We start from the raw sequence: 15,373 nt of genomic DNA on the forward strand, positions 1-15,373 counted from the left end.
CTATTTGCCAAGTTACTACTCTTTGCAACATACTAACGATCATTATTCAGCAGTCAGTTGTATATATTACTGAATTAATATTACAAAATTACTTTTGAAAATTCCTATTTGCCAAGTTAGTACTCTTTGCAACATACTAGCATGTTATTAGTATTATTATTATCAGCATTTAACAATACTACTACTACTACTACTATTATGCACATAGTATTTGATTTTTCTAATAATTTATGGCAACACAGAGTAAAAAAATGTATATTCTCATGAATAAATAACTGAATTTTTAAAATTTCATTATATTGGCTGGAGCATTTATGTCTTTAAATTGGGAAGGGCAGAGCAATTTACAAGATCTTTTGGGAATTTTATTCAAATAGTGAGACTACTTTTATGATAACCAGCATTCATATCAGGGGCCAAATGACAAGAGTTTTTTTTGTGGGTGCATTGTCTTACTACAACAACTTTGATTTAGTCATCTATCTTTTAGAGAACCCCCTCTTCCCTTTGAATTCATCATCTTTCTCTTCTAAGATAATCATTTAGAGGAAAAAAGAAAAGTGTAATGAGAACTGCAAAATAATTTAAAAGTGGGATTTGCAAGGATCGCTCGTGGACCCATTGCTGAAGAAAGAAAGGGTAGTGTGTGGCACCAGGGTAAAGAAGAAGAAAGAAAAAATAAGAATTAAGGAGAAACACCCAGCAGAAAAAGTAAAGTTAAACATACCCGAGCAAAGAGGTCATCTCTCATCCATGGAACCAAATACTTCCATGGCCAAATATCCAGTGTACTTACTCCTTTAGTTTTTGAACGTATGCGTAGAGCCATTTGTTTGGCAGAAGTTAAGTTAGGATGCACCAAAAACCTAGCTGCAACCTCTACTGAAAATTCATAAGCGCTAAAGACTCGATCAAGTGGATTCCTCAGAATTGTAACTACTGAAGTTTTCTCCCTGGGAAGCTTAGACATCATGCTATAATCATCATGAGTAACCAACAACCTGCAATTTGGTTTGCTGCATAGAAAACACATTGCATCATTTGAAGTGCCTTACAGAAGCAAAATTAGTATAAAGTGTAAAGTATTTCTAAACAAAAATTGGAACGGCAAGCTACCTTATACTAACAAAAATTAATGAACAGCATAATGTAGACAAAGCAATTGCAATATTGCATCAAAAGAACACCTGAGAATACAAATGCTCAGGATGGGAAGGAAATGCCCCATCATTGAAAACCCCCCACTGAAGATCCTCACTTGCCACATGGTCCACCATCTGATCAGCTGCCCCCAGCATCCAATTGGAAGAACAGCCTAGAATTATTCATGGAACAACAATCATGCCATCATATTATCCAATTTCCATGGGTCCCCTCCTCCCCTGAGACACTCAAGAGAGGACAATGAGCAGATCCTCCTCACACTAGAATTATCTAAAAGATCCATATAAGCTGCCTTAACTAAACCTTCCAGTAAAGTTAGAATTTCAGCCTCTTGGCCAAACCAAAACTAGCTGGTTCAGAGAAAGTTTAACTATAGTGCTTTCATGAACTCTAACCATTCCATCAATCTCCATCTATCCCGCATTAACAAATTGTTTATCATATACCCTAGGTATGTGCAGGGGTGTTGGGGGGGCTGGGTCGGTGAAGCTGGTTTGAGAGTCCACTTGTTCATTATCACTAAAACAATTCTGTTCAACTAATACACCTTTTTCCAATACGACATATTGAAACTAATGGGAGTATCTATGAACTTGCTAATAATCAACCCCAAAAAGAAGTGAGATCAATGGCACCCCACAAGGACCCATTTTATCCTAAAAGGTTCCAAATTGCTCGAAAAATGTTAAGCATGGCCCCACCTGCCAAAGCACTCTTCCTCTTAAGCTACTCCCAGAAAGCATCAATTAAATCAACATCAGTTTGGCTATACCTCTGCAGGGAACCCAAGAAATATTTGTCAGCCTAAATAATCTCTACCAGATATCCATAGTTACAGGTCAATAGAACAAAAAGTGATTCACTGTCTCACCATTGCTTGAGCATAGAACAAAAAGGGTCGAGGTTGAAAGCTTTATAAAGCATCCTAGTAGGTAAAAAGTAATTAGCATTAACCTTTTTATCATCCACTTTCCAAATGAAGACTCTAACTATGAAGGAGTTTTCAGTTTCCAAGCATAATTAGATTTAGAAAAGGTAAACTAAAGTAGCACTCCGATAGAAGGCACCAAAAAAGCAAAAGAAACAAACAAACTTGAGGAAAACACCCAATGCAGTCGAACTACACACCCTTTCATCAAAATGATTAGATATGCATGCTGCAAATATTGAATATGAGAGGAAACAACAAAAATTTCCAGGTAACAATGCCCTTGCTCCAATTCCCAATAATATGTATTAATTATAATTTGAGCATAAAAACACTTCCAAAAAAATAGCTTACCCCATAAAGTGAACGGGTCACACCAAAAACCTTTTTGATAGGTGGGTCACACCAAAAACCTATCACAACTCACTTCTCAATTCTCACATGACACATGCATTTGACTAGTAATTACTAGATGATAGATTAAACCAAGTGATTAGTGCTTGCCAAGAAAGGAAAAGGATAAAAAAAATGCACACACACAAACATTAGCAGTTGCAGCAGTATGAGAGCAATGAAGACCTTGCTGATTTCATACCAGAGATGTAGCATAAAACCATCTTTTGTTAAATAAATATCTCTTCCTTGAACTCTGTAATATATTTCTGTTCAAACCTTATTGCTTTGCAGCAAAGATGACATGAAAGACATTATTACCAAGAAAGGAAGCAAAAAGGGGAACATATATAGTGATATTGCACAGATTACAAAAATAAATAAGTAAATCATAACAGAATAAATGTACCACCATATGGAGAGTAAAGGTCCAAACAGGCCAAAATACATAAGGCATAAAGAAAAAATCCAAACAGAAGAAAGATTAATAATTAAATATGTGCAGTATGAATATAAGAATGACAAACAGAAAAACAATACCTAGGATCAAATCGCAGCTTATCGTAAGAACGCGGACATTCCAGAGAACTAGGGTACAGCCTTTTCAAGAAACTGCAACCATTAAAAGAAAACAAAAAAAAATAGCCACAAGCAGGGAACGTCATTGTTATTGAACTATTGGAACTCAAACTTTAGGGATAACATTATCCTGTGTTTCACAACAGTTGAAAATTACCAGTGGAAATATGTTCGGCCTCCTGTTCTTGGGACATGGAGGAAAAACAGCAAATCTTGAAGTGTATGTTTGTCTTCTTTCACTTCTAAATCAAGCGAAGAAGATGCCCATTTTTTCACAGTTCTTTCACAATGCCCAAAATCATGTTTTGCAGGAGAAGCATTCACTAAACTAGAAACTGGGAAAACATCCCAAATCACTGCAATTAACCAAAAGACCAACTATAACCAAGTTTCCTTACGTATCGAATGAAATTGATCAAAGAGTCCAACCAAATATTTAGGCACATACGCTAAAAGTTTAGTACAGATAGAAATGATATCTCACGGAGTAAAATGCAAATCATATCACAAGCTACCTTTTAGTTATCTTAGCAAGTCTAAAATGCAATTACAAGCCACCTTTTAGTCTTAGCAAGCCACTGTGAAAAGAGAGTAAAAAAGAGAAAGAGAGGAAATATACTCTGTTAATACATACCCCATCCAAGAAGGATTAACAACATGGCATATTTCAGGGCAGGATCCATCTATCTCCTGCCTACTCTGCCCACTTCCTAAGGAGAAAATAACAGAAAGAAGAACAACAACATTAGCAGGGAAAAGAAAAAAGAAGAAAGCAACAGGAAGTATAACCCAGTTTAATGATCACAGAAAATAGCGGAGAAAGGCTGAGATAATAGAAAATGCATCCCAATGGTACAGAAAAGAAGGCAGTGAAGCACTATTTGATTACTGAGAAATTGCAGGAAATTTTAAAATAATAATAATATCTCCTACATTTATCATAATTTGGAATCTTCAAAGAAACAAAAATCTGCACTAATTGGCTTACTTGAAGCTATCCTCAAAACAACATTAAACATGAGATTTCAAGATTTTATTTTCCTCTTTCTTATTTATCCCAGTTTTCTCAACAATCAAATAGGGGTGAACAAAAAGAAAACAAATTTGATTCACCTATTCTAAACCCTAATTTCCAGTCCTCCAACATTTCTGTTTAATATAACTCGAATGAAGATAACTCGAATTAATACAAAAACAAAACCGCATGCCACCACTTAGCCGCTGACAGACTGAGAAAAAGAAAAAAAAAAGCCCTTAAATCATAACATTTACATCGCCTTTTACAAGAAAGTTTTTGTCTTAAGTGCAGAAATAAATTCAGAAAAAAAAAAAAAAAAGATTTGTATCATGTTAAAGTAGCTGTAAGAGACAAAAACCGAATTCTCTCGTTACCCTTTTTCCACAATCAAACAGCGGAATAAGAAAAACAAAAAGCAAAAAATGAAAACCAAAAGAGGGAAAATGAAACGAAGAGAAGCAACATTAACTTCACGAACCACAAAGAGAAAGACGTTCTGAGTCCACAAAACACACCAACAAGCGAAACCCTAACCAAACCGAGGATAAGAAAAGAGCGCGAATCCAGGCATGTATGGAGACAGGTAATAAAGTCCAAAAAGAGAACAAGATTTAAGGGAATTGAAAATTTTGGCCTACCTGTTCCGATTTTCGGGATCTCGTGCTCATAAATAGCCCCAACTGTGTTGGGACTTCACCAGACAACGTTCACAATAGCAAATGGCCCATTGGAACCTTCCGGAAGTGAAAATATACCCTAAATTTCTTACCAGACCCAAAAATTCCCGGGAAAACAATCCTAGATTTTCTAGGCCACTCCGTGTGTCCAAGAAAACCAAGAGAGCCCCCAACGACGACCGAGACAAATGCCAGCGGGTCTGCAGGGGCAAAAGAGTCAAATAATTTAGTAGCCTGCGTTTTGATAATGTGCGCCGTTGGGTTGTTGATGCACTGAGCTCGGACCGAGGGCTTTAGTTGGCGGGCGATTGAGGATTTTTCAAGGCAGTTGAATGACCAAAATACCCTAATGTGGTGGACAGCCATGATGGAAAATTTTATTTTATTTATACTTATTTCGTTGTTTATTGTTGCCCGTTTGGTAATATGGGAAATAGGGGCCCACCACACCATACTTTCAAATTTTATTGGCGTCATGACTGCGCTACACAAATCGTGAGATGTTTCGACTTTCAAGCGCGTAAGAGCCACTCTTAAGACCTTTTAAGGCCGCGTTTGTTTTTGCTCACATAATACTTTGAATGGGAATGAAAACGTGGGATATAATATTGTAACTCGTTTTCTCTTACGTATATAATGACAGGATCCATTCCTAGATTCATTCTAGATACCAAACATCGCCTTAAATCATGTAATGGAGATGAGAATTAATAATTCTTTTGGGTTGGAATATGGATGATTAAAGAAAGGTGCAGTCAGGGGTTTGACGATTATTTGGGTGAAAAGCGATACGTCATTGCAATTTATGGGGAGATTTGCCAAATATTATAATTGGACTCAAGAGGAATTAACATGGAGTACATGATAAGAGTTCAAAAAAAAATTGGTATGGTCCTACTCATACATCTACTGTGACCATGTTCATGTGCCAACCAATTAAATGTGATAAATAGGGGAATCAGACTATAAGGTTAATGGCTAGGTGGGCACGAATCACTTTAGGTCATAGTTTAAATGAGATAATGACTAAAAAAATTATGTTGGAAGCAAGGTGATAAACTGCTTTATTTGTTCTAACTCTCTGTCGATACATCCGAGTTTGGGGGTTGAAAATCCACACATATGAACCAAGAATTGTGCTTCATTCCTGAGAAAGGGCTTTGTATAAGCATGTTGACAAATTTCATCCTGCATTTTTAATGATTATAGGAAAAATAATATTATGAATAAGAGAAAATAAGATTTGAATAATGAAGCCAAGGCCTGTTAAAGTACAGGGGAATATGTAAAGTGTGTCGAATAAAACAAGAAATGAGAAAATGGTACAATATCTTTTGCAATTTACTTAAAACCCGTTTGATAGTTATTCTAAAAAACGTTTTTAATATTTTTAATACTTAAAAAAAATTATTATTCAAGTGATAAAAATGTTTTCTAAAATCATTCTTAAAGACATCCTTATTACTTAACTAATCAATAAAATTCATCCTTCTAAATATATCGAATAAAGATGTGATTGATGTATTCATCTTTCCTTTTACGTGCATAACATTTATTCGATAAAGACCTTCATCTTATTTTTACTTATCCAAAGTCAACATCCTTTCTCATGTTGCTTCCCATTCAAAAAGAGCTTAAATTCCTTGGATCCACAAGTTCCAAATGACTAATTGGAAAAACCTTTGAACCTCTAGAAACCAACAAAAAGTATAAATATTTAATCGATAACTTTTTTTACCCCTTGAATCCAACTAGGTCCTTTATTATACTTCGCTGTCTCTAACTCTCAATTATGAAACTCTTAGGTGCTCTAGTGAACCCCAACTTATTTTTCTCCTACATACATGATGCCCACGACTCTTTTGATAAGGTAAAGGTTGTATCACCATGTCACTTGTTCAACCAAAATTTAGCTCTCCTCCCATTTTTTTACAATGGAGAGAACAATAGAATTTGAATTTCTTCCCAGTTTTTCTTATTTCTCTGGCTCTTAAGCCTAATATTTGTATTAGGCACATTAGAAGCCAAAACTATTCAGCGCCAACACACCAAAAATATGTTATTGGCACCCAGCAATCACCAAACCTACACTTTGAGCACCTTGGCCATATTTTGTGGGATTTCACTCTATGGCAAAAAACGAAAAAATGTTAACAACAGTTTTGAACATCTCACCAACAATATACATTGAAGAACGCCCATTAGCTTCAAGAAACTTTCTTTCTTTACAAAGGTTGGGTTATGCCCTCATGACAATTTCAACAAAGGCCCTCCTCCTGCCAGTATGAATTTGTTAAATGAAAGAATGGCATCCACAAGTTGGTTTGCAGACCACTGCATCTACATTTTGTATTTGATCAAAAGACCCCAGCTAAAAACAAGGTTGGGAGACAATCACGGTTTCACTAAAACTGATTTTGAGGCATCCAGATGGTTAAGGCGGCAGGTTCCAAGAAGATATTCTGGGAGTTCCTCCGGCGTGTTAGCCTGCAAGATACATTTAATCACATTTAGACTTGGAGTATGGATTAATAAAATCACCAAGCGAGGTACAATCACAGAGAATTTGGTATAAACCATAAAGGTAGCTCATATATCAGAGAACTTGGTTTATGCATACTCATTCATGAGGAAATTTCAAATTGCTTCTACTCTCGATAAAATTGGCACTGAGGCATATAACTAAGCGATAATTTGAAGAACACATGTCACATGTGGAAGATATAGTCGTGTTACCTGTATCAGAAATGTCATTTCAATAACCAGATTGTTAAGGTAACCGAGAACAAGACTGACCACACCCCTTGCAACTGTTGATGACCCAATGTCGATTCCAAGCTGAAATTACAATGTTTAGAATTAGCATCTTACAACATGACAATTAACCATTTTATACACAAATTGTCTTTGATACAGCTCTCCTTCCTGTAAGAGTACTTCCATGTGGTTCTATTACCAATCTAGCTAGCAGCATAGCATCAAGGCACAGAGTGGCAGTAACATGATTTCAATATATATACACATATAGCAGAGAGCCAAACAATTCATCCTTTTTCCTTTATTCTCTCCTTGTTTTTTTTTTTTTTTTTTTGAATGAAATTGACTAGTATATTGTGGTTTCATAGGAAGATTCCAAATTGATCAGTGCAAAAATGAAAGATATGCAAGTAATGGATTGAAAAATGCCCACCCTCATGAACTATAAATATGATTACGCCTGTACTTTACCTCCAAGTAGTTCTTCCCATGGAAATAATTAATTTCAAGCGCTTGACCCACTAGGCATGCTTTCTTTCCAACGCTCTGCTTAACGATCCAGGACCCCTGAGAAATTAAGCTTACAGTCCTCATTATATTACGCCAAATTTGAAGTCAATTCTAAAGACCTAAAAGCAAAATATTGTTTTAAGAAATAATAAGTCTTTCCTTGTTATTTATAAGATGTTTTTGTGTGTGTGTGTTTGTATGTATGCATGCATATGTGTGTGTGTGTGTGTGAGAGAGAGAGAGAGAGAGTTTAAACTAACTTTAGCAAAGGTACTTTATAAACATGAGTAAGAATATATAATGGCTTCTTGTGGATAATTGATTGTATAAGCATATGGCTCGTTTGTTTTTAGTGTATCTTAAAGGCCACAAACGAAAGAGATGACTGATCTTAATAAGAAATGTAATTTCATGCAATCATACCCTTGGGCTTAAACTAATATGGCTGAAAGAATTGTTACAAGTTCTAACCTGAGATATGTAAGGAATGAGCTTAAACCTCGAATTTCTATATGCATCATCTCCCTTGATAAAGCTTTCAAGCAAAGGTGAGTCTTCCACAGGAGTATTCATCATGTAATATAGTGCTAGACTGTATGTTGTCGAACCTGGAACCTGGTTCATTGTAATATTAGTGGTAAATATCTTGGTTCTTGTCAATAGCAAGATCAGAAAATAAAAATAAAAAGAAAGAAAAAGCAAATTAAACGGAAGAGAGAATCCACCTGGATGTTTACAATGAAGAAGAACTCAGGGCCACCTTGCGCCGCATATTTCTGCAGAATAGGACTACTTGTAAATTTGCTCACAGGACAACTTGTGACAAGAAAACCTTAATGTTAAATAAAAAATATTTATGTGCAATCACAAATCAACCTGAACAATGCTCTCAGGACGGCCACCAAGATCATCTTCCCTCTTGTCAGATCTTAACCAATCTGCAGCAACCATTTTCATCAAAGTTCCCTTTGCCTTAACCTGGAAAGAAGAGACAAAAAAAATAATGAAGCAATAAAATAAGAAACAGCACCTAAAACTCTATCTCATTCAAGCTTTGCAGTTGTTTTAAAATGTAAACAACATTACCAAAGATAGACTGAATTAATAAGTATCCTTGATTCAGATATGCAATAGTTCATAATGTCTGACAATTTAGCAAATTCACTGTACCAAGAAAGTAAAACTTCTCGTGGCTTTTTTGCTGCTCAATTGCTGGATATGATAAAACATTTCATGGATGACAAATAAACAATCTACTGTATGAGTTTACTTCAACTTTAATTATCACTACAGTGTTGCTTTTACAGGAGCTCAAACTCCTGCAGACAGCAGATCATTCCTGGAGAGATGATACATTGCATCTTTGAGCTTTCAAAATTAGAATAAAATATGTAGAGTACCTTCTGATGGTCTTCTAGATAATTCTTTCCACGGATTAAAAATGTAGAGGGATCTGCTTCTGTCCAACTGCAAGCCAGATTACATGTTGGATCTTTTGGAAGTGTAGCTCCATAGCAGCATGGAATACGGTCTTCCCTTGCCACCTCTTGTAAGTCCATATAACCTCTCTTCTGAACTGCAGAATAAAGAAGCCTCAAGCCATCAATAAATTAAATCATGAAAAGCTCTTTTCTTTAACAAAATTAAGTCATGGAAAGATATTTGCAAATGTGAAATCAGACATTGATTGCCTAAAATTAGACTCACTTGCAAGATCATGCAATTTTTTTACAAAACCAGCAGCAGTAGATAACTTAGGATGCCGAATGTCCTGCAACAATTAATACAAATAGAGACAAAGTGAGGGAACTGAAGCAAGCAAAAACAAAATATAACAGCATGTTATGACAGCAGAGTAACACCTACATAAAAAAAGAGCAATGGATGGCAATATGGAAGAATCTAGATGGACAAGTTTTGGAAAGTGAATCATGTGTAAGATGCAGAAAAAACATCCATTGGAAATTGATGCATAAAGGCATTCCTGCCTCACAGAAGGAAAGAACATGACATATGTTTGTGGTGGATATGTGGGTGCCTGAACCTATAGATCACACACATATCACAAAGCTAAAATTTCAAACATATTTTATACCCCAACCCACCCCCTGGGTAAAAATACAGCAGGGAGTAAGGATTAACATTTGACTCTTTCAATTTTAGACAAATACAATTTAAGAAGAGTTTTGAATCTTGAGTAGCTGCTACCCATCATTCCATTATGATTCTACCACAACTTGTATGTCCAGTAAAAATGATAATCAATTGATTCAAATATGAATGATACGATAAATAAAGCTGGTCATTAACAACCAACCCAAATTCTAATACCTGAGAGTACATTTCTGAACCAAAATCAGAAGGCCAACCATTTTCAGCTAGGTCAGAATCTGATGGTTCTGGAACATCAAAGAACTCATCAGCCGCATCATTCAGGCCTACAAGGCTTGCATGTTCTGAAGGTGTTTTATCCACTTCTCTATCTTCTATATCCTCCTCAGTCTTCTCCTCTGTGAGTGTTTGAGCTTCAGTTTTGACATCCTGCTCACTTTGAGGCAACCTAACATTGCTTGTCAACTCTCCAGATGAGAAATCAGAGGAAGGGTAGTTCCCTAGCTTTGCTCTAAACAACTCTCGTAATGCTGCAAATGCAAAATGTAGAGGTTTTTATTTTAATACAGACAGAATTCATAAAATTATAAGAAGAAAGCATTGTTAAAATACACAAAATCCAATTAGCATAAACTACCAGCAACTCTCCCAAGCATCCGGATGGTTATAGATCGAGCTGAAGATGTTTGTAGATAAGATCTCCAGAATTTCCAGTCAATAGCAAGCATGTGTTTTACAACTGATTGTTTCCCCTGGTTTACAGGAGATACCACATATCCTCCACCTGCAAAAGAGTGCAAAATGTCATACTCAATGCATTACTTTCTAAACCATGAAATTCCTCCAGTAAATATTGGGTATTCACAGTCCTTTGCTGAGAAAAAGACCAATAGTGAACACAGCATACATCTCAAATTATGATATTATGAGTTGGATGACGATAATAAAAACAATGGCAACAACAATGATATTAATTGTTGATTATGATAAAGCAACAGAAGAATTAGTTAACCTAGCAGGTTTCACAGCTGACAAAGCATGCCAAATTGTAAGATCATTTGATAAAAATGAATAAAAGGAGAAAGCACATGGTTAAACTAGCAGGTTTCAGAGCCAACAATGCATGCTAAATTGTAACGTCTTTTGAAAAAGATCAATAAATGCTACGTGTACGACTGAGAGAGAGAGAGAGAGAGAGCACATAGTTAACTTGCATATCACTAGCCCATATGTCAAAAAGCTATAGTTGTTTTGAGACAACATTCTTCTGGAAACTACAAAAAGACTAGGAGAGCATTCTATTTCCACTGTAAGCATACATTACTTTTAAGGCAGGCACGAACATAGCCTCTCTGGGGTGGACACTTCTTGTGAATCACAGAGTGGTAGAGTATAACTGTGACAGAATAAACCAAAGAAAGTTATTTTCTAATTGAAATGGATCTAATATCCGACAATTTTTCTGAAGATTTCCTCCAGAAGATTACCATATGTTCCATCATCCTCTCTTCTCCAATACCGCCGCAATAATAGATCTCTTCTTTTCATTCCCCTGCAAGGTATGATGATTCAATAAAATGACATGTATTATATGGAGACCTTAGAAAATTGTGACATGAATATTTGCTATAAACATAAAGGTTTGAATCGAACCAAGGTAACCAATCTCTATATAATTGCTTGTGAACAATATCCGTATGACCATCAAGGTGCTCCACCACATTTCCCTTATAAAAACAGAAGTCCCATCTGCAAGACCAGTTGCAACATTAAATTGTTAATGCTTAACACCCACTATCAATTAAAAAGAAAAGGCCAAAATGCTAGATGGGATTAATCAATTTCAAATATATAGTATCCATACCAAGTATGTAAGTTTATTCAAAATACATGACTATCTTTCTCAAGCTATAGCATATATCGCAAGAGTCAAAGTCACTGTTCCAGTTAGTTTGGGATTTCATTTGAGTCACAATCTTGGTTTTAGCAAGTATGGTTTTTGTACTCTATAATTTCTACTCTTCAAAGGGAGCCCTCAGACCAGAAGTAGTCGACACAAAGCTTGGTTGAGCTAAGTTGATTTGGGTCGAGTTGAGTTCAGAATACTCTTTATGGTGAGAATTATCTGTATTCTTTCATGGATACAATTACTAATGTGACTAACCATGAAAATTCTAATGTTTCTGTTTATGTTACTCCTTCTGTTTAAATTTTCCAGGTTCTGTTGATCCTAAAATCGCATTTCTGCACAGCTATAGGTTCCCAATTGGACAAGGTAATGGCAATATTGCCATTACAAAAGCTTTAACAATATAAATGTTTAACTGTCAGCAGATAGAAGAAATATCTGAGAAGGAACAAATGCAGTTAACACTAACACCATGGCCACTATAATCTAATAAATAAATTAATTAATTAAAAAAAAATCATCAACATGAGATAAGAGGGATGCTCAACAAACTTACTCTGATCTTGAGGGACCAAGAGACATAAGTGTCTGAAAAATGGCCTCTGAAGTCCCATCAACCACACCCACAGCCATTATTGCAGGATGATCATCCCACTGTTGAAGATAAAGCATGTTCAATGTGATGTTCATATTTTAACAACAGGCAGTCAATTAGAAAAGCTACCAACCTTTCCATGAGAACCCCTATCTTTTGCTTCTTTAAATAGCCGTAAACCTGTATACCACCCATAATTTTAAACATGGAACTTCAGCCATCTCAAAAGGCAGATCACTATTTTACCACTAACCATTTTGACAACCAAAGATTGTCCAAGGTGAAGGTGCGATAACATCAGATGTCATTGGATCCATGTGTGTGGATGAACAAAGAGTCCAGTCTATGGAGTTTGTACGATGTATCCTATTAGAACAGATCAACCTGTGAGCAACATATGGAATTGTAAGGATACCACAGGAAAGAAGTATGAACACAAGGTATCACCAAAATTTCCAAACAATTTCAACATAGTTAATATTCATGCCAAATAGAAATGACCCAAAGAAAATGGCATGCAGCCATAAGAATGTAAAAGTGGGAAATTATAGTTTGTTACACAATATATTGGATCAAGAATTAATTTACCGAAAAGACGGCCATTTACTCTTGGAACAACCCATGCCACCACCTCTTGTGTTTGGACCTGCCTGCATGTATGCACAAGCATTAGTCCATTGGCTTGAACATAATACTTCTTTAGTTTATTGATGAAACCAATCAGTTTAGAACCTTTAAAGCTGCTTCCTGAAATGACTGCATCCATCTTGCAGCTTCCTCTGGACTGCTTGCTCCCAACTATGTCATATGAAATTTAGATTTCATAAGAACTTATACATGTAAACTTTAGACTGAAAATTCCAATTTTAACGAGAAAGTTGCAGTACCTTAAGTTGATCATTGTGGTTGGAAGTATTATAAAGAGTGAAAATGAAGAACACCTGCAAGTTGCACATTGAAATGTCATTCCAATCTAAAAGAAAAAAGAAAACCAAACACATTCTCGCAGAGAGTATAAGCCAAAAAATAATCACAACCCACAAGAAAAACTGGCATAATATTCTCACTTTTCTATGAATGCTCTCCCTTCCATTGTCGGTGGCCCGAATACAGGAATCTATAATTGCACTTCTAACAGGAACCTGTCACAAGAAACGATGTCTTTGTTTTAATTCTGATAACTGAGAAAATTGCTAATCTCTGAAATGCTAGAAACCTAATAGACAGCAAACTGCAAAAAATAATTTTTGTGACCAGAAACAAACAAAAAAATAAATAAAAAGAGAGAGATAAATAAACTAGAATCATCTAACAATACTGAAAAGAAAAAGGAAATCCATTTTCCACCAAATGAGTTAACTGAAAGAATACATAGATCAAACAATCGAATTCATGCAGAATATCTCAACCATTCAAAGAGTATTTATAATTATATTCATCTTCTACCCTTTAATTTAGTACATAAGAACAATCAAACAAACTCCAATACCTAAGATCAAACAAACAAAAACAATGCAAAAATCCATTGATTTTCATACAATAAACAACGCCCCAAATAGAAATAAATAAATAAATAAACAAAAACAAAAGAAGCAGCTCAAAAAAAGGCTACACGAATTAACCAGTTCAGCAATAGGAGTTTTTATTATATCAACCAAAACCAAGACATAGGGAATGAGAGGAGGTCATGAACCTCATCCTTTGAAATGGGTACTGATTTGAAGCTCTTAAGATAGTGATCCTCAAGAACAAAGTACCGTTTTCTTGAATACTGCAAACCAAACCGATTGGAACGTATGAGAAACAACCAACCCTCCATTCGTCCGTCATTCTGAGAGACACCCATTAGAAAAAACCCCCAATTCTCCAACACCCCCACCTCTTTGCTTCCTCAAAATCACAAGTCCATAGAAAAAAAAGATTCCAATTCCAAAGCCCAGCTTTCACCAGCAGAGCCAAAGATTCCAGCACCAGATGGGAATGGAGAGATGAGGGGTCAAGAAAAAAGAAAAAGGGAGATGAGAAGATGATTCTCCGATTCCAGCAAAGAGGAACCGGAGAACGAAATTTCACAAAAAATGAAAAGCGCTTTGGAATTGCAGGTGAAGCTGTTTCAGTTTCTCTCTCTTCTCGTTCTGTTTCTCTCTGTTAAAGCAACTGAATTGGTGCGTAAATAAGACAAATATTGACAGACAATTATACATTCCGAAATTACTTTATTGCCCTTCCATTTGAACTTTCCATGGACTTGGAATCTCCCCTTTTTGCCTTTTCTTTTTCTTTTTAATAAATTATTGTTTTAGAAGAATCCAGGGCAGCTCTTATTCTAAAATCAATTTTTAGAGCAAATATATGATAAATAATTATTTATTGAGTTGATACTCATTTAATTCATTCCCTGGCAAAAAAAGTTTTGACTTTTTCAAATACTCACGAGCCTTAAACTAAAAGATTTAAATTAAATTAAATTAATTTTTTTCAAATATATTTTAATAACTATTCTTCTGATAAATTTTAATTAATCCTTTGCATATTAATTATTTTTATCAAGAAAGGGTCGGGTTTGACTCCATTAGGCTCAGTAATTTCAAAATTTATACAACGAAAAATGATTAGTAACTTCTCGAGGTAATCCATATTATGATTTTGTCCACTAGAGTCACTCAAAATTCTTCATTACTTTTAATAGGGTTTTTTACTACTAATTATGTTGATTATGCTATTTATTATG

General features: G+C 35.4%; 2 protein-coding genes across 5 annotated transcripts in view; both read right to left on the reverse strand.

Moving 5' to 3' along the window:
- LOC117916151 (protein-tyrosine sulfotransferase) overlaps positions 1-4,983 on the reverse strand; it is a 40,700-nt gene extending 35,717 nt beyond the window's left edge. The window contains exons 1-5 of one of the 4 annotated variants that reach the window (XM_034832032.1): positions 4,721-4,983; positions 3,699-3,770; positions 3,222-3,420; positions 3,026-3,097; positions 728-1,016 (exon numbers count right to left, since the gene is read on the reverse strand). In XM_034832032.1, coding sequence (XP_034687923.1) covers positions 728-1,016; positions 3,026-3,097; positions 3,222-3,420; positions 3,699-3,747 — 609 coding nt within the window. In that variant the 5' untranslated portion in view covers positions 3,748-3,770; positions 4,721-4,983. Of the gene's footprint in view, positions 1-727; positions 1,017-1,187; positions 1,316-1,865; positions 1,939-3,025; positions 3,098-3,221; positions 3,421-3,698; positions 3,775-4,560; positions 4,676-4,720 lie in introns of those variants that run through there. The other 3 variants (XM_034832031.1, XM_034832033.1, XM_034832034.1) reach the window with 3 other exon arrangements.
- A 1,809-nt stretch (positions 4,984-6,792) lies between these two features.
- Positions 6,793-14,787, reverse strand: LOC117916150 (protein ENHANCED DISEASE RESISTANCE 2). The gene is made up of 21 exons (XM_034832030.1): positions 14,336-14,787; positions 13,710-13,784; positions 13,530-13,583; positions 13,375-13,440; positions 13,231-13,292; positions 12,896-13,026; positions 12,776-12,822; positions 12,604-12,701; positions 11,792-11,887; positions 11,626-11,690; positions 11,463-11,534; positions 10,776-10,922; positions 10,358-10,668; positions 9,734-9,797; positions 9,427-9,602; positions 8,903-9,004; positions 8,752-8,802; positions 8,498-8,641; positions 7,988-8,083; positions 7,496-7,597; positions 6,793-7,246 (listed from the first exon to the last, which is right to left on the reverse strand). The coding sequence occupies exons 1-21, from the start codon at positions 14,486-14,488 to the stop codon at positions 7,154-7,156; spliced, it is 2,205 nt and encodes a 734-aa protein (XP_034687921.1). The 5' UTR covers positions 14,489-14,787; the 3' UTR covers positions 6,793-7,153.
- Between the last annotated feature and the right edge of the window lie 586 nt (positions 14,788-15,373).

The sequence above is a fragment of the Vitis riparia genome, chromosome 6 (assembly GCF_004353265.1).
Source record: "Vitis riparia cultivar Riparia Gloire de Montpellier isolate 1030 chromosome 6, EGFV_Vit.rip_1.0, whole genome shotgun sequence".
Lineage (NCBI taxonomy): Eukaryota > Viridiplantae > Streptophyta > Magnoliopsida > Vitales > Vitaceae > Vitis > Vitis riparia.